The following is a 19076-nucleotide window of genomic DNA, read 5'->3' as shown; positions in this document are numbered from 1 at the left end:
CTACAGGGTGTTTCAAAAAGATGAACCAAATTTGAAATCACTACTGTTTTGAAATTGGGTCCATCTTTTTGAAACACCCTGTACTTCTAAGTACACTCTTGTTAACACCAGAATTCAGCTCTGAGGTGGTTTTGAGCTGTGGCCCATATGCTTTCCTGTTCACTCTTCTTTCCGGGCTCCCTCAACCCCTGTTCCATTGTGTGCAACACTCCACTTTGGTGGTGAAACTACAAGACGTGAAGTAGGGTCCCTCCTTTCCTTTCTCCCCCAGACATGCTTTTCTCTAAGCTTTGTTTTATTTAGGGAGGTTGAAGCCTCTGGTGCTGGATTCCGCACTGGTACTGACCACAACTTCATACCCTGGTGTTCCAGTTCTACCTGGGGCTTCTCTGATGTGTCAGCTCTGGGGATGAGAAAGTGCCAATTCTTTCGCATATTAAAGGTGTTACGTTCTTTGGAAGTGTGATTTGTCTTTTAAACAGAATCCCATTCCTCCCCCCCCCCTTTTTTTTCCCCTTTTTCTGTCAATAGTTTCACCTTCTGCTCTGTGAAGTGTTTTTTGAAGAGGACGTGATACCGGATGGATTGCTCTCATTTTCACACTCCCAAGTGGCTGGGGCTCACTTCAGGACCGTATATGAAATGGTACACTGCCTTTGGTAAGACTTATGTTTTAAAATCAGCCTAAATTAGTCACTACCGAAGCAAGAGTTGGAACCATGTTTTATCGTTTGATACTTAAAACACGTCTCAGTTTGGTAGGATGGACAGGTGGGCTGGCTCCAAACTCTAGCAGCCAGTTGTGCTAAAGAAGTATGAAAAATGTTTTCCTTAGAGAAGAGGGAATTCTTTGTAGCAATGTTCTAAAAGGAAGGTGAATTTTCCAGCTATCCGCTAAGCATTGCCACAGTCTGTCTTTTTTACTTTTGCACAGAGGTGAACAGTCTTTTGCAAAGCTGAGTGGAAATAGAGTTTCAAATTTAGATCTGAGTAGAGATGGGAGTTTCACAGGAATGTTCACTAAATAAAATGTTGAGGTGAGCAGCTTGCTTATTTAAACTCTAAACCTTTATTTGAGTAGGTACCTAAGTTTGCAGTACTGTTCTTCGGTTGTACAGAAGCAAACTTTTGCATATGTGAACCCATCACTTTGGCATCTTGAAGTCAAAAAGGCTGGCTTACTTCTTTGAATTTCTAACCTGGCTTCCAGGAACTCCTTGTCCTCTCCTGATTTCTTTCCCCTCCTAGGATAAAATCCACCGCAAGGAAAGGAGCTCTGTCAGCAACCTCAGTCACCTGAAGAACCAGATCAGCCTCCTGCTGCTGCTCCTTCCTGGTTCCACCCTGAGTTTTCAGTGTTCCCCGGCAGACCTGAATCCTGTGTGGCCTCAGGCAGTCAAGGTCTTCACCCTTCCTCCTCTGTCTAAGAAACAATCAAAAAACTTAGAAGTTAATGTGCATTACTATCCTGCACTTTTACAACCTTGGACTGTGATTCTTTTTTTTTTCCCTTTCACTGTCCCACATGAATTCTTAACTAGGATCACCCAGATGTGCTGTTAAGTGTTGCCTTCCTGCCCCCCACCCCTGGAGCTGGAGAGTGTGACATTGAAGACAAATGTTAACTTAGGGCCAAATTCCAAGTACTTGGTGGAAATCAAAATCAGTAGATATGTCTCTAATTATTTTTTTTAAAAACATGTATTGTCTTCAGCCTCCTAGTTCTACTAAATTTGAGAGTGCAATGACACTCTCAAATGTCTGTTCTCTGGCTATTCTGTCTCAAGTGGAGGATGTGGCTATAAACTGTATCCTTCCCAGATTTGTAGCCCAGGTGAGCATTCTGCAGGGGTTAACCACGAATCATATTAAAATCACGCCTGAGGGTCTGAAATTTTCCCCAGCACAGAACAGTTACTTCACCAGCAGTTTGAACATTTACCATAGCAAACAGTAGGTGCCACATGTTCTGCTGTGGATTCTGTTGAAATCGTAGCTGAAATATGACTAGTGTTTCAAGGACAAGTAGGGTAATCATGGCTAAAACCAACTTTAAAATGCCATTTAGAAAAGCGAATTCTCCTGTTCAGGAGCTGGCAGTGCTTCAATGTGAACAATGAAGACTTTATTCCTATTCGTCAATGTTACCCCATTTTTTAACAGAGAATAGGCAGTGTTTGTTTACCCAGATTAGAACATAATTTGTCAGTCTAATCATCAACATCCTGCTTTTAAAGTATTTCCCTGGCAGCTAGCTTGGGCTTTATCTTTGACATCTTCCCAAACTGCATTTCTTGCATCTTGTTTAGACTCATTCAAGTAAATATTTCTCAAAATGCACTGGCCATGTTTTCATTTTAGATAACCTTCATGATCTGTAAATGCAGGAGTTGTCTTACCAAACATAGACCTGAGCATTCACAAATTCACACCAGTCCCAGAGGGAGAAGTCTCATGCATCAGCTCTATCTTCTTGCTTTAAAACCATCATTAAAAATGTAGCATTTGGGTCTTTTTAGTCACTGTACAGCCATGAATGTTTTATCCAGGAGAAAGACTTTTCTGTTTCACCTTGATGCTAACATGTACTATTTCCATCACATGGAGAAGGGACTGTTCTGCTGCATCATATGAGTGAATACAGGCTGTTTGCCCTCCTTCCAGTGTTGCATCCTGGTTAATGGACACTGGGTTTTATGGGTGTAAAGGTTCCCTTCTCTTCCTCTTTTCCTGTACAACAGTTGCGGCTATTGCTTGATGAACTCAGAGATCATGTTTCCTTGGTACGCAGAGCTAAAAGGTTAACCTTGTTATTGGCACAGGTCCTTTCTCTGTTACAAAAGCTTCTAATGTCCGATAGCAGGATGTCAAAGGCTTTTCCCCACGTGGAAGTAATAAAGGGGAATTGCACTGCCTGCAGGTCCTGTTCCTAACTTAAGCCCAGTGCTTAAGAATTACTTGTTGTAATTCTTAAAAAGCAAATACATAAACAACAGGAAACAAATGCAATAAGGCAGGAAACACTTTCCTTTTATGTTCAGTTCAGCATTACACTGATATTTAGCATTTCACTGCTGTTTCACAGATACATGTCTTCTGTGTTAGAGGAAGAAGCAAGCTGGTTAAAGAAAATACAGTTAAAGAAACAGTCAGCATCTGAAAACACAGGAAGAAATGTCCAAACAAATGCTTGCCAGCCTATGATAACCAGCAGGCAAAGAGAGCGCCTGAGAACAGTTGGAGATAAAGACCAAGATGAGCTACTAACACACCCTGAGTGTTAAAGGTCAACAGACACCTGAGAGCGAGAATGATCCTGATGTGATGATTGGAATGAATTTTATATTGCAAATAACTTCTAGATCAGATGTTAATGCTGCCCCCTCCTATTGCAGCTGTTTGATTTAATAGATGCTGCTCTTCCAAAAGCTGGAATGAGCTCTTGTTACAGAACAGGATGCTGCAGAAAACAGTGTAAGATACAGAAAAGTAAAAATATTTCCCTGTACTACATATATATATATTTAAAGCGATTTAGTGAAATGACATTCCCAGAATGAAGCCTTGTTCTCAGGGCTGTAACGTGAGAAAGCTTTACAGAGAACAGGTGGGTTGGGGCACTGCTAGTTTGAGCTGACTGGGGGAGTAGGAGGGTGGCTCATCTGGTACCTCGGGTTGTATACAGATGTCATGCTGGGTGCATTGGGGCACCATCCAAAAGCAGAGACCAAAATCTTTACTCCTGTCTGAGACCGCTTACACCTCCATGCACTCTGGCTCACGACCTCTGAAGCTCTTGGATCACCAGGATGAATAATCTGGCTCAGAGCAAAGGCTGCTGCTGTGTTATAGCTTCATTTCCAGCATGACACATTCTCTGCCTGGCCTCATACTGGAGATACATGTTGGGACCAAAGACTCTCATTTATCATTGCTGCTATTATACTGAACTCTGACTGCCCTGGTTGCTCAGGTTTCCAAAAAGTGCTTCCAGGCTTGACATTTATTGCTAGCTGTAAATTTGTTAGATTCAGCAGTATTGCAATGGTTATAGATGAAGTGGGGTGCTGCAAGGGGATTCATGATGCGATTATGGGGATTATGGGGCTCTTTGGCTTTCCTACCATGGTATAGTGGATAAGGGCTCTTTTTATAGCTGCCTTCCTACTTCAGTGTAAATACCTTGTAAGACTTGTTCCTGCAATGCACAATATCTGGTTTGCTGAATTATCCTATTTACACAATGTCCAGTTTAAACATCAGTCATAAGACAACTTATAAATTTATTAAAGAGAGTGAGGAACATGAAGTAGCTATGGTGGCCAGTAAAAAATGTAATTTCGTGAGATGAATTAAGAGGTGATTTAAAAGTCTTCAACCAGCTACTGCTGCTGAACTGAGTTTTGGAAGTTGTTACTTCAATAAGATTTGTAAACACCTGTTGATGCCTTGCTATGTTTGTTTTATAGAGGCATTTTGTTGTTTTCCTCCTGGTGGCACTGTAGGATAAAGCTGTGCTCACTTGGGCCCTGTACCGCAGCTGCATCATTTAAGATGCTGGGATTTCTTTTTGCTGATGTGACAGGTTCTGGAATGCTTGACTTGGGGACCAGGACAATACCCTTACTTCGTGTTAACCTGAAATACTGATGTGGACTATAACTTATTTTAGGGAACTTTTGTCGGGTGATTTTCTCCTCTCAAAAAGGAAAGTTTCAGCCAGTGTATGAATTGTAAACAAATCCAATGCGTCGCTGAGCGTGACAAAAAATATCAAAAAAGCCTGACATATGACTACTAAACTCTCAAGGATCCTGGTCAAAGAAAAGTTTTCACTCACACAAGTTCACCTATATGCTCTAGAATATCCAGTGAGTACTGCAACTTTTGGTTTGCCATATTGTACAGTTCATCCAGAACAAAAATTGAAGATTTCTATTTGCAAACATGATATTCCCTTCAGGCAGAGCGCAGTTCTGCCTCTGGTACCACCCTCATTAGTACATTTTCCACTCATTACAGCAACTTGTGTATTTTGGCAGCCTGTGTCTGAAGTGACTTATGATGTGGGCAGTTATACAAAGTGCAGTCCCAGTCGTAGTTCTCTGAGGGTCATTGCAATGAAAATATTAATTTTCAGACCCAGATTCTATATGTGAATCTCATTATGCTTGAATTAATTGGAAAATACAGCCTTTCTGGTCAGCAGAAATATATTTTACCTATTAATTTATGATGTAGTTAACAATGATAGAAGCTACCCCTCGAGAAAACATGATGCACTAGGGAGTTGCCCTGAATGAAATAAGTAGCTGAAATTGCCAATTATGTCATGATGGTAATTCAGAAGAATTACTAGCTCTTGGCTTTCCATGGGAAAATCGCTGCTCACTGCCCTGCTTGCCACACGGGTGCTGCTGTGCTCAGCGAGCCTGGGGCCAGCAGGCAGCAACCAGGCTGCAAAATCCCAAAATCATTCTCCAAATCGATGCTTTCCATGCACCGATCACCTCTCCCCTGCAGCCCCTCTTCCCTGGCACTGCCACTGAAGGGCACAGCCTGGGCCTGGGGGCTTTTTGAATTGTTGCTCATTTATTAAGCGCTCTGTCAGTTTATTTTTAAGTGTATTGAAAGCTTGGGGCTGCTGAGAGAGGAGCACCAGCCCAAAGGCTTCCAGCAGCGCCTGGGATTTGCTGAGTTTCTAACAATTTTAAAGCTAATCCAAAACTCATTTGAGGGGGTTTACTCTCATATTGAGCCTTGTATTTGCCAGATTTATACTTGTCAAAACTCTTATCTACCATTATTTTTACAAAAAGAAATGGTTTTCTTTGTGTTCCAGGGTCAACTGTACCAGATGTTGGAGAGATCCTACTGCTGTGCCAATTAAGTGCAAAAATCTCCCTTTTCCCTCCCTGCCTGGGAGGTTACAGCTGCTGAAAGCAGAGACTGAGACAAGGAGGAGAGCCCATGTGCTCTTCTTGTCTTAGAAATTGCTTTAAAATAGGTCTCACATACTGTTAGAAAGTCTTTATGGATCATGTTTTAGAGCCTTACCCATTTGGCTGAATTTCTGTATGTTCCTGTTTAGTGGGGAGGAAGAAAAAAAAATTCAAACTAAAGTAGAATTTGTCTCACAATCTGGGTTTCGTTTATGCCTGAAGCTTAGGCCTGATTCTGTCCCTACTAAAAGATGTGATAACAGTAAAATCACGTATTTAAGGCTCTCTCAAGTAAAAATCTACTGATTATATATAATTATGCTTCATCATCTAGCTACCAAGTATGATAGCTGAGACCTCTGCTTATGTTTGGCTGTGCAATTTCAAAAACTGAAATAATTATAAAGGATGATTGATAAGCTGTACGAGGAATAACAGTAGATAATGGGGATGTCAAATATCTCAGTGCTGGACCTACAGTACCTCATGTGTTAGGAGACCTTAGAAAAGCTGCTCTACCCACAGGTAGAGCTGGAGTGTCCCAGCCCACACACCTGCCCAGGAAGACTTTGGCCCTTTCACTTAGTGGTGGAGGAAGAGGAGTTATTGGTTTTGGTTTTAATAAAAGAAATTTTTAAAAAATTCATCAAGTTACCCATGAGACCTTGCTTTAATCTATGTGCTATGGGCTGGTTGTCTTTGCAAGCTTTGACAGGGTGTGCTGGATCTACAGCTGGCACCAAAAGAGCTAAGCAAGAAAAGTGCAGGAATACTGCGATAAATCTATACTGTCCATAAAATTTTCCTTTAAAAAAAGTGGATTCTGGTCTCAGCTGTGCTATCAGGAAAGTCTTTTTCTTTTTTTTGTTCCTCCAAGGAATGTCTTTGAGAGCAACTTGCAAATGAGACAACATGGTAATCAGTTTTCTGAGGACGTTTGAAACTGCAGCGCAGGAAATGTTGCGTATCCTCGGTCAATTTAGGGTGAGAGAGAGGAAATTGGAAGATGTGGGAGAAAATGGAGGAGTGCAGACAGCAGGACGGTCAATGAACAGGCAGCATTATTAACCACTCTGAATGGGCCCCAGGGACGGGCAGCGACTGAGCGGGGTTACGGCAAACGACGAGTTCAATTTGAAAGTTGTTAGCAAGAGGCTGGTAGAGCTTCTCAAAGTGAAAAGCTGCTGCTGTTGTGTGATGAGCAGATGGGGTACTATTTTCATGTTAATTTTCTTTTCCTTTTGCTTCTGTTAGAAGCAAGGATGTAAGAAAAAGAATTTACCTTATAATGATCAGTTCTACAGAAAAATGCACCTCTCTTACTGTCAACCATTTTTAGCTTTTATGGTTTATAGCATTTGTCCTGGTCTAGCAGAAGATTTTAAAATTTCATAATTAAACCATTCTTGCTTTTAAAATTTGCCTGTAGTGTAACTAAAGTGTTTGTTTGTTTGTTTGCCAGTGGAAACAGTAATGCTTTCAGTTAGTAATGATGTTTTAGGATTTTATGTAACTCGAGAATAAAGCAGTGGGCGTTTGGCAAGCAGGGCCTTCTCCTGGTTTCCTGACCCAAGACACGTTTGAGGATGCAGAGCTGGGTGAAAAGACACAGGAGCTGATGCTGCCAGTCAGTGCTGATACAGATTTAGAGAAGAATTGCCCTTTCAGCAAGGACTTCTGTGCTTTTTCATGGTTTACTAAATATCAGAGCATACATTCAGAATCTGCAGTCTGGGGATTCACAGAGAGACCTGAATAGAAAGGGATGCTTATTTCGGAATAATCTGATTTAAACAGCACTCAATTAAAAACAAACAAACAAACCCAACCAACCAACCAAAAACCCCACAACTTTATAGTCTCCGCTTTTGCTTCTTTGCTACAAAAGGTTTAGTCAACCCTACATGGAAGTGGAAAAGCAAGCAGTGACGTTCTGTATCACACTGGTTTCATTGCATTAAGAAGATTCCTTGTACACATGTTTAAAAGTGCTCTTTTTTAAACCATTGTTACATAGCAAATGGTGTCACTATTTGTACTTATTACAGCTTGTCAGCTTTACCAGAAAGGTTTGCACTAAAGATTATAGAAGATCTTATTGCAAACCTATAACTTACCTCTTCACAATTATTCCTACATTCATTATCCCTAGTATTTCTTAGACAAGACCTGTCTCTTTATCTGGAGATCTAGAGCTGAACAAAACAGCTAAACCCAGCCCCGTAGCAACTGCCCAGGCACTGAAGATTAGCACAGATTTGAAAGACCCTGCAAATTCCCAGATGTCCTTGCAATTCCTGTGGACTTTGCTGCTGTGGGTTTCCAAGAGGAGCTAAACCTAAAATATTCCTGGCAGGCGCAAAATGAAGTGGGTCTTGGCACCTGTTACACTCAAGAGATATTTTTTTACAGGTATCCATAAAGTAATCCACAGTAGATTTTAACTGTGCAAATTTTTCATCTTTTCTGTTATGAGATGGTCTTTTTTCCATATCCTCATCTGAATATGTACCTCTGTTCCTGTATCTACCTGTATCTACCTACCTCCCCATCACTGTAGTTATCTCTATCTGTATATGTCTCTCTCTCTATATTGCCTTTGTCACCTAACTGAAACAAATTCAAAATACTGGATTTGACACCTAGCCTAGGAAAAAAGTCTCTCAATACACCTTTGAAGTTTGACAGTATGTTAACATATTCTGTGTTAAATTTTGAATCTGCTTTTTCCAGCATCGTTGTCTCTATCCCTCTTGCTCGTCTTTTCCCCTAAGCTTTGCATTTATTCCTCTCTTGTTTTAGACATGAATTCACTATTAAAGGTCTCCAGCCATAGATATTCTTGGTATGATGGCACTGGTTTTACTACTGAACAGTAGTTTGATTCTTTCCATGATCTTTTTGTGTCACCATTAGGCAGTTTATCTGCTTGAAAACTTTTACTTGACCTTTTATTTTATTTGCTGCTTACATCCAGCTTTATATGTAGCTGATTTTGTTTACCACTAGAGTCTGTCTACAGCATTTGTGATATACTTTGAAGCAACTTATTTTTCTGATGTAAAAAACCCTAACAGACTTCTAAAAGTTTTGTCAAATTTTGCTTTCTGATTCTTTTTTTCCTGTGAAATGAAACTAGTTCTCGATTTCAACAGCTTGACGTTTGATCTACACCAAATCCCTTCATTTTCAGGATATCACGGGACACATAGCACAAGGTAGTGACCTTGAGTTTTACTGCTCCATGTCAAACAGAAATTAATTGTGCCCTTAGGGGTGTTTTTTTGAGTGATCATCATATAAGTTCTGAGTATAATAAGAGCAAGATTTTTCTGGGGGGACGCTGTCAGGTTTTTCTTTTCTAATTTGAAACTCACTAACAAGACCAGATTTTTGGGAAAAAAAATATCAAAACTTTGAAACTGTACTTCAGGGAAATCTTTCCACAAAATGAAGTTTGCATCCTATCTGCTGGGAAGAAGTTCATCTTGCATTGTAGATGCTATCGTTTGCTTACAAGGGGAGTGGAAATTGTGCACATAATCATTCAAACTGCCTGTGTAGATACTAGTTATTTGTTTGCAAAGGAATAACAACGCAGGACTCTTTATCAGGTATTGCTTTCCATTTTAATCACACACTCATCATTTTCAGTTTTAACGATATATTCACATAGGATTATGGCTAAAAGTAGAAAATACATATGTAAACATATATATGCATCTTTCAGTGCTTTTCCCTTTTGGAATTTAAAAGCATATATTAGAGTGATTTTTTGTTTTGTTTTGTTAACACAGAGGCCCTGAGAAATTGAAATGTATTGACTAGCCTGAAGGATGTGAAGAAGCCTGTTTTTAATTCTGAATAGAAGTCCTATCTTTATAATTAGTTGAAAATATTATATCTATGTTAATCCATATGTGCTTCAATGCAGGGTGGGACCCTCTAACCCTCTAATTACATATAGCTGTGGTATTTACACTCCAAAGAGGAACTCTAATTAATGGAACTCTTACTTTACGTCTCTAAATGCTGTATTAAGAGTCCTAATTTTAGGAACCGTTTACTCTTGTTTAGAGCATATGATCTCTGTCATTAAATGTTGAATGTAAACACTTTTGATATTTTAATTGTAAAAACAGACTTTCATCATGTAGTAGTAACAAATTAATATAAATTTGGAGGGAAAAGGTATGTTTCCATGTGTATATGTGTGATTGTAAGTTATTGCTACAGTGTCGCAGATAACATAGGTTATACAACAATCTAGTTAATGTGAATACCATAGTGGGGAAAGCAGTAGAGCATGGTAGTAATATATTCATGTTAACATATAATTTTGGATTCTTCTCAGTCATTTCTTCCTCAATACACACAAACTTCCAGCTTTAGAAGCTGCCAACAGCAGTCATTTCTAGAAGAAATAATGGATTGATTAATTTTCCTGAAATGTTTAAAAAAACAACACACTGCAGTTCAGTGGAATTTTCCTGTACTGAAAGACGAAATAAAGTATTTAATACAATTTCCTGGGATGAGCTCTGTGGCTTCTGTAAAGGAAGTTGTGCACTGCTGATCAGCATGCTCTGAGGTCCACGTCTCACCGAGCATGTGGAACTAAGGCAGTTAGTACAGTCTTCTTGGATTTAAAAAACGTAAGGTCCCTCCCCAAAGGAAGGTTATACTGATTTGAGATGGATAGTCTTCTAATTTATAATGGTGAGAAGAGGAAAACAAAGGAAAGGGCATAAATGGTCAAGGGAAAGAAGCCACTGGAGGATGTACGCTATAGTCTGTCCTACTCAGTATAGTTGTAAGTGATCTAGGGAAGGGAGTAAAAAGTGAGGTGACAAAGTTTGTGACAATACTGTGTTACTCTGAAGAGTAAAGAAAAGCGGTGACTGCAAGAATTCCAGAAGGACCTTGTGATATTGATGGCATAGGCTGTGAGTGGCAAAGGAAAACTGAGTTTTGATATGTGTGAAATAATAAATGAGCGGAAAAATGATCCTAAATTTGCATTTAATATGATGGCTTCTCAGCTTATCCTATAGATGAGTTTTTGGACTTACAATCTGTGAAGATACCATCTTCAACATCAGTAATGGTAAAAAAAAATCAAATACAGTGTTAGAAACTATAAGGTAAGGAATAGAGAAGAAAGTAGAATACTTCACTGTGCCTAAATGATCACCAAGTACGCTTCTGATCCCACCATCTCAAAAAGTTTCAGAGAAACATATCCAGGTTGATCAAAGGTATAATATATGATGTGATAAGTATGCATTGTATGGGAGCCATTTAAATAACCTCAGTCTTTTTAGCCTGGAAAACAGGTGATTGAAGGAGGACCTGATGGAGATAACTTACTTATTCATCAATCAATGCAGGTTTCTCGACATTCTTTTTCTGTTTCAAATCTATTGTTGGTACCGTTACAACCTCCATACCAGAACTGGCCACAAGAATTGCCATTCTTGTCGTAATACCATTTCACCACGTAGTCCAAACAATCCCCTGGTTTCAGAGGTTCCAAGCACCTTGGATCTGAAAGTGTATCAGGACAAGTTAGCCTGGGATCTGCAGATAAGTTACATTATCCTAGAAGTGCCTCATTCAGTAAGAGGAGCACCCTTTTCTTTCCTTGTAGTACCTGGGAGTACATATACCTCTCTCAAATTTGTATCCAAATTCTATGTTTATTAATGAGTTACCTGAACAAGTCTGAACAAATACAAGAACAGTTTGAAACAAGACTGCCTAAATCCTGACGTAAGAACCACGCTGCTATTTAAATACCTAAGCACACAATTGGTACATAGAGGTTGTTTGTCATCTTGGTTTGAAACTTTGGCTCTCACTGTGTGCACAGCCAGAGCACCCAGAAAAACAAAAGTGGTAAAATCTAATAACTGTTTTTGGGGAGGGAGTAAGGTTTGCTGGTTGGTTGGTTTTGGTGCAGACTGGCTAACCAGTATCTGAGGACAGTACTCACCTTTTTGGGTTGTTGATACCTGTGCTTGCAACACTGTCAGGTGGCGATCTTCAGCAGCAGTGACATTGGACAAAGGATTGACAGCGGGATTCTGAGGTCTGACTTCAGATATGTCATAAAGTGGAGGAAACCTTGCTTCTCTGGGAGCAGAGGTGGTCATGGTGTGATCCTGAGCAGATGGCAGCAGCTCAGTATATCTGGTCCGTGGTGGACTAAGCTGCAAAAGGAGTCAAAAATCTTATAACTTAAAATTCTGTCTGGGCTCAGACGCTAAGAGAAAAAAATTGAGACAATTATGTAGGAAACTATTGCTAATTAATGTGTGAAAAAAATACCATTAACAGCAGGCGAGTTCAGACCTCCTCCTAGTGATTACTCAGGATGTGACCATAATTTTAACAAAGGCATTTTCTGATGCTGAGACCTGAATGAAAAGGCAAAGTAATGCCTTCCATTTAGTCACTAGGCAAAATTAATTCAGCTGAAGCAAAATTTCAGTTACTACTTAAGTCTGTAATATAAATAAAACAAAAAATTGAAGAAAATCTGGGGTAACTCAGTGCTTCTTAACATCTAGTACACTCACTGTGAATGATCTGACATCTTCAGTCTGTCAAGAAATGACAGGCAGGAGGAACAGGGAATTTGTTATTGATAGAGAAACACATGTACATTATGCTTCTCCAAAGATCTTTTTTTTTAATTCAAATAAAGACGCACATCTTTTAAGAACATTTGATAACCGTTGCTTCTTTACTTACTGGGTGACTAATTCCTCCTGTAGGAAGCGTATAAATCTCTGAAATAGCTACTTCGGGTAACGGGCTATTAGTAACTTCACTGGCAATTTCAGATTCTGGACTTGGAGATAAAATGTTATCTTTTCTCATGTAGACTTCGGGCGCATGGTCACAGATTTTTGTGATCAGTTTGTTTTCAAGAGCTAAAAATTTTAACAAAATGATGAAATTTAATAAGAGTAATCAAGAAAAATCATAATGATTCACCACAAGCTTCTAGTGCAGTACTAACCCTAAATCTTCGATGATAGTGATTAGTGAAAGACCATCTTCTAAAGTTCTGTCAAGATGCAAATGAGAAGTAAGAAAGTAATGCACTCTGATTTTAAGGCGCTTTTGTTTAAGAAGAAACAAATAAAAATACCAAATCATAGCTCAACAGTGAGAAAAAACAAACAAAACTGAGTGAAGGAAAGAAAGTGTTTACATGTAGGAAGGAAAAAGAAAAGCTGGGTGACACATTCTATTTATTTGCACAAAAATTCAGTGACTGGGAATACTTTTATGATGAATGCTGGAGCCTGAGTCAGAGCCTATGTTTAACCCTAGCTGGGACCAGAACCATAGCTTGGGCTCAGTTCTCACTGTTAATGCCTTAGATCCAGACTTAACGCCGTCCACAGTCTCAGCAAAAGTTTTGCTCAGGAAAAATATACTTTGTAGGGCTAGTTTGCAGTTAATCTAGATAAATGCACTTTTTTCACAGGTCATAGGTTTCCTTTGGATTTTCTCCTGATTCCAGCTCTGGCCACACAATTTTTCAAGCCACAGTTTGAAATAGACAATGTCCTATTAGACACCACTCTCTTGCGTGTTGCTCCACCACCTTTTCCCTAGAATCAGGATGAAAGCATAGGTTTCCTTATGGCCTCCAGTAATAAAAAAAAAAGTACAAACAAGAGAGTGCTTGTAAGAGAGAGTGAAGGGACTCTAAGATTGGTAACAGCCATGTGAAAGAGAGGGAGACTGAAATGTTGCACCAAGGTGGAAAAAACTCTGCATTTCTCTGGGATGAAACCATGGCGAAGCACAAAAGGACTGTGAGGGAAGACTGATGCAAACCCTCACAAAAGAGAAGTGCCCCAAAGAAGGCCTCGGCTTGGAAAACTGGTGTTCATTGTGTTTGTTTCTGCAAGAGGTAAAAATTTGGCGAAGGTTTTATCTGGCCAAAGAAAAGAGGAACAGAAGAAAGAGCTGCATCCAGAAGAGAAACCTAAGCTGCCATTCAGCAGGCTGCCTTGCCCTCCCATGGAAAAGGCTGAACTCTCTTAAACACCTATTTCAAATTTCCCCTTCAAACATAGTTTCTTTTACCTGAAAGTATCATGAAGTCATCTATCTGGTAAACATGTTCATCATCAGGGTCTGTTGCAATGAGCTGCATTTCTTTCAGAAAATCATCATAATGAGGATCAGTCCTTTGAACAATGCCAATGACAAATATCTCGATATTTGTAGCGTGGGCCTCCTTTACTACAGTATCCAGTTGTACTTTATCACGAGTGTCTGCTTGCCCATCTGTTACTACAACAGCCACTTTTCTTACTGCTGGGCGCGCTGCCTTAAATAACTGAATGGATTCCTGGATAGCAGAAGCCGTGTACGTGCCTTCTCCTAAGTAGGTCATTTTATCAATAGCGGATTTCAGGTGCTCTTTGTTTGTGTATTGGTTCAAAGAAGACACCAACTCCACCTTATGGCTGAAGTTGACGATGCCAATGCGGACTGTAGCGTGGTTGGCCGATAACTTGTCAATTACTGTTTTCATAAAAATTTTGATAATATTGAAGTTATCTGGTCCAACGCTTTCTGAACTGTCAATGACAAAGACTAGTTCCAGTGGCGTTACTCTACATCTGATACCACAACCTAGAAGAACAAATATTTCAGACATTTTATGAGAAACCATATATCAGATTTATAGTCAGTTAAAGGTCAAATAACGAATTAATTTATAGTTGTTGATACTGATAAATAGAAACAAGAGTTGGACATCACTTCCAGCACAGATTTGGGAACATAGTGAACATCGTTTTCACACCAGTATCCTTACACTCAAACATGCAGCGGACAAATCCATTCGATCAATGTAAATTCAGTGTGTTTTATTAGAACTATTTTTTTCCATACTGGAATGCTTACCACATATTTCATTGATAAGCCTGATAACTTCTTCTCTCTGAAAAAGAATATGTATTAATTTGCTGTGTGCTCTAGTTTTAAGATTGCTGAAATCTATTTATTTATTTAGTTAGTTAGTTATTTACAAATTGCAGGCAATGCAATGCCCCTTAAACAACCTTGTATAACATCACATAATTTTAAAATATTTTCCCAAATAAAATCCTACCTTTTAAATTAATTCCTTTACATACTTACCGAAAGACCAGGTTCACCTTTTCTTCCCCAAATTCCCTGAAAACAGGTAGAGTGAGATAATTAAAAAAAGCCAAATTTGTCTAATTTCTATTGTGTAAAATTAAGTAATATGAAAACATGTTTTACCTTTGGTCCTGGAGGTCCTGGGTCTCCAATTTCTCCTTTGGCACCTTTGCTCCCTGGATCACCTTTCTCTCCATAGTCTCCCTAATTTATAACAACCTTATTAAACACAATCAGTAACTCCAGTTCTGTTGACAGTCAGATCTGGAGTTATGGTTCAATAAGCTTTTAAGATAAATTTTCTCTCTTCTTTTTTTTTTTTTTTTTTCTTGGTGTGTGTGGCTGGTTTATCTTGCATGTATTATGAAGACAATATCTGAAAGCAGGCTCTCAGACTCTCAGGCAAAGCAATAACAGTAGGTATTTACCTTGCTAGCTATACAGGGCAATGTCTTTGCCTTCTCTTTATCTTCAGAGACTTGTCACACCAAGTAACTGATAAAGAACAAAAAATGATCTTTTTTTCCTTACCACAAAGCCAGGATTTACCTTTGGTCCAGGAAGGCCAATTCCTATTGATCCCTTTAAGCCAGTCAAACCTTGATTTCCTTTTTCTCCCTGAACAGAATATAGAAATTAAGTTTAACTAAAAATTAAAGTAAAATCTATGCCGTATGTATTCACTTTATAACATTTTGCATCATAGAGAAAGCCAGACGATTGTATTATGCAATGAAACACATTATTTTCAGTGGTCTGAAGCTGAAGAAATAAGCAATTTTGTCTGATTCAGAACACACATGAAGCCTTTATAAAGTATATAATGGAGAATTTATTTCTGATTAATTAAATGAAATACTGTCATTTCACTGAAACAGATGAAAGACAAAAGTAACTTCAGTGAGGCTCAGACAGTTATTCATCCAGTCTGCAAGCAGTAAAACAACGTCCAACACAAAGCTTCTCTAGAAATACATAACCAGAATCTCTTCAGGGTTGGCTTAGTTTTTCCGGCCTGAAGTAAATAAAAAGACATCTCTGCTTTTCACACTGTGGAGAGCAGAACATCTTTCTGCCGGTACTTCAAAAGACAGTATCAGTCCAGCTACCAAGTTTGAAGTTGTTTATAATGATTGTTCTCCATGCCCACCTGCATGCACACACACTTGAGGAGCATGTTGATGCCAGCAGTGTGGGCACACAACATGTGGGCATAAAACACAGCTGTTACAAAGTATGTACAGAAAATCAGTCACAGTATCTGGCTTCCAGAAAATCTCCTGTTTTATTTAATATGGAAACACAATACGTTTTTTGTATCAATTGCTGTGTACATTTTAAACACAGCTAGAGGGGGTTATATGCCCTGGTACATAAATGCTTCACTATAATTTACATTATGTACATAATTCACATTACAGCAGTGCTGGTGCAGATACCAAAACCAGCTCCAGAGAATGGCAATGAGATCAGGAGCAGTCATCACCTGTACCAAACCTAGCCTATAGATGCAAGTACAAGCTTAGTTTTATTCTTTTCAGTCCAGAGCTCTCAGAATGTCTTTCTAAAGCTTCTTTTACTAATATTCCTTCCCCACTAGGGTTATCACACAACTTCCAATTAATGCTTTTGCAGATCTGCAGAGCACATATGTACGAACCAGAATTATGATACGCTGTATATTCCAGTGGTCCTTCCCTAATAATCAATGTCAGATCCAACACAACCAACATTTACTGCTGCTTTTTGTTACATTTTACATTGTTAGATTGCTCCTCAAGCCATGAAAACTCAATGAGACTTACTGTTCTAAAAAATGTTGTACCTGCACAGCTGACATTTCTCACAGGCACACATGTGAGTTTTATCCTTTAAATGTCAACTGAGGAACCAAATTTTGCTTCCTCTCCTTGTGCAATCAATCAACACAAGAAGGATTTATCATATTAATAGATACCATAAATAAAAAAACCAACAACTATGCTGTATTAATTTAAAAATATGTTGCTTTCCCAGTTCAATCCACTTACATGATTAAATTCAAAACTGATCATCAATCTGATAATAAAAACCAAAGTGGTATGCATGTAAAAATGCATACCCTTGGATCCCTGACCCTAATATCCTGCTAGATTATGGATCAATAAGCAGACTACTAGGTAAAAATGTCATTCTATGAACTAAGTGCAGATCTGAGAATGTCTAGACTGTGGTTTTGAAAGGAAACCAAGCATAAAAAAGAAAACCTGTGAAAGTAGCTATCAACATAAAGTTACTCAAAAAACATCTCATTTTTGACATTCTGTTCTTACCAGATACAGACTAAGCTTTATGTATATATATATTAAAAAATACTTTGAGTGATAGTTGAAATCCAGGAGCATAGTATTTTTAAGCCGATGAGCAGTGGCCAAAAAGAAAAAAGCCTGATATGGTTCCGAAGAGATGGAAAGACAGAAGAGACAGAAGCTCAACGAGCATCAGTGTATGGAGGAAACTGGTACTACAGGAGCAAGACAGTTGCCAAAGTTGTTCAGAAAGAAGTTGTTCCTAAGAATTATATAAAAATAATCATAATTTTAAAAAGTGATTCCTAAGGGAAGAAAATTTAAATGACAAGCCTGTACCTAAACAACTCGTGGAACACTGTAGAAACAACATCAGCTGAGTTTGATCCACCATGTATTACAGTTTTGTTTTCAAACCCAAAGATTCCACAGTCAGAACCCATGTTACTTTCCTACATCCCTAAATTCCACATCCTTACACTACAAACACACCTTTGTCTGACAGTGCATGTCAGTGGACCATGTTCTTTCACTAGGAAACTTCCATGATGAACCTGAATTCTTTGCAAATCTAAAACATGCTTTAGATATTTATTCATAGCAGCACAAAAATAACATCAAAAACTGCGTGTATCTGTATATATATATAGAGAGAGAATGAGATGTTTATGTACACACTGAGAATATTTTGACTAACCTTTATCTTTCTTCAGGAACCGAAAAGATATTATATAATCTATATATATTTTTTTTTTCATATATCATCAGACACATTTGATTCCTGAAACATTTCTGTTCAGAATGGCAATTGCACTTTTATAAATAACCTCACATACCCATAGCATTAACAAATATATATCCTAAGTATTAGGTTCTGGAAACATGTAAGGAATGTCTGTTAAAGCCAGGAAGGAAATAGTTTTTCTATACCATAAAGCCATACAGGGATGGCAGAAATTTTTCTATTTTCCATTCAAATAGAGCTAAGAGCCTTCAGAGATTCAGCAAACAAAGGAAGAAAAGAAAATAAGAAGTTGCTTATGCCCTCACATTAAAATACATCATAGCTTTGTGGTTACTGATAACAATTAATACAGAAGAAAACTGCAAATAGATCAGAACCAAAGATCTACATAGTCATGACTCAAACTGTGTAGAGATCCCTGCCCAGGAAAGTCCTGAGATGAGATAAATCAGAATCTGTTAAAGAGAGTTATACAATAAGGAGAAAGGAAAGAACATGGTAGAGTATGTTTTTATGCTACGAAACACCTCATAGTAAAAAAGGGAAGGTCTCTCTGCAGTGTATGATTAAACATGAATATAAGAAGAGAAGACATTAAAGCTGAAATCAGATCAAGTACTGAACAAAACAAATTCAGAACGAATCTGTGCTTTTCTGGTAAAGCTTGTATGAAGTAATTCCACGCTGAACCAAAGAAAGGTTCTCCTCTGAAACATTTTGCAAACAAGGTACGTTTCAATGATTTGTTGTCTCATAATGCCACTGTTTTCCAATTAAAACCTATTTTGTCAATGAATTCCCTGGTGGCTTTAGTGTCTCCAGCCAACCGCAGTCTAGGGAGGTATCTTTCCTAACCCAACAAAACCAGTGTCCCCATTACTGAATCACTAGTGCTCTGACAGCCTAGAACTGGAGAGCTGAGCA

The 19076-nt window shown here is 38.6% G+C and overlaps 1 protein-coding gene across 1 annotated transcript in view; it reads right to left on the bottom strand.

The window, feature by feature from the left end:
• Positions 1-9548: 9548 nt before the first annotated feature.
• COL28A1 (collagen type XXVIII alpha 1 chain) overlaps positions 9549-19076 on the bottom strand; it is a 57551-nt gene continuing 48023 nt past the window's right edge. The window contains exons 29-37 of the mRNA XM_065832574.2: positions 15669-15737; positions 15243-15323; positions 15117-15152; positions 14880-14916; positions 14052-14606; positions 12699-12880; positions 11938-12154; positions 11313-11489; positions 9549-10356 (exon numbers count right to left, since the gene is read on the bottom strand). Coding sequence (XP_065688646.1) covers positions 11320-11489; positions 11938-12154; positions 12699-12880; positions 14052-14606; positions 14880-14916; positions 15117-15152; positions 15243-15323; positions 15669-15737 — 1347 coding nt within the window. The 3' untranslated portion in view covers positions 9549-10356; positions 11313-11319. The remainder of the gene's footprint in view (positions 10357-11312; positions 11490-11937; positions 12155-12698; positions 12881-14051; positions 14607-14879; positions 14917-15116; positions 15153-15242; positions 15324-15668; positions 15738-19076) is intronic.

Source organism: Patagioenas fasciata, chromosome 2, assembly GCF_037038585.1.
Source record: "Patagioenas fasciata isolate bPatFas1 chromosome 2, bPatFas1.hap1, whole genome shotgun sequence".
Taxonomy (NCBI): Eukaryota; Metazoa; Chordata; class Aves; order Columbiformes; family Columbidae; genus Patagioenas; species Patagioenas fasciata.
The sequence above is the reverse complement of the archived record's forward strand: the minus strand, read 5'-3'. Positions and strand labels throughout refer to the sequence as shown.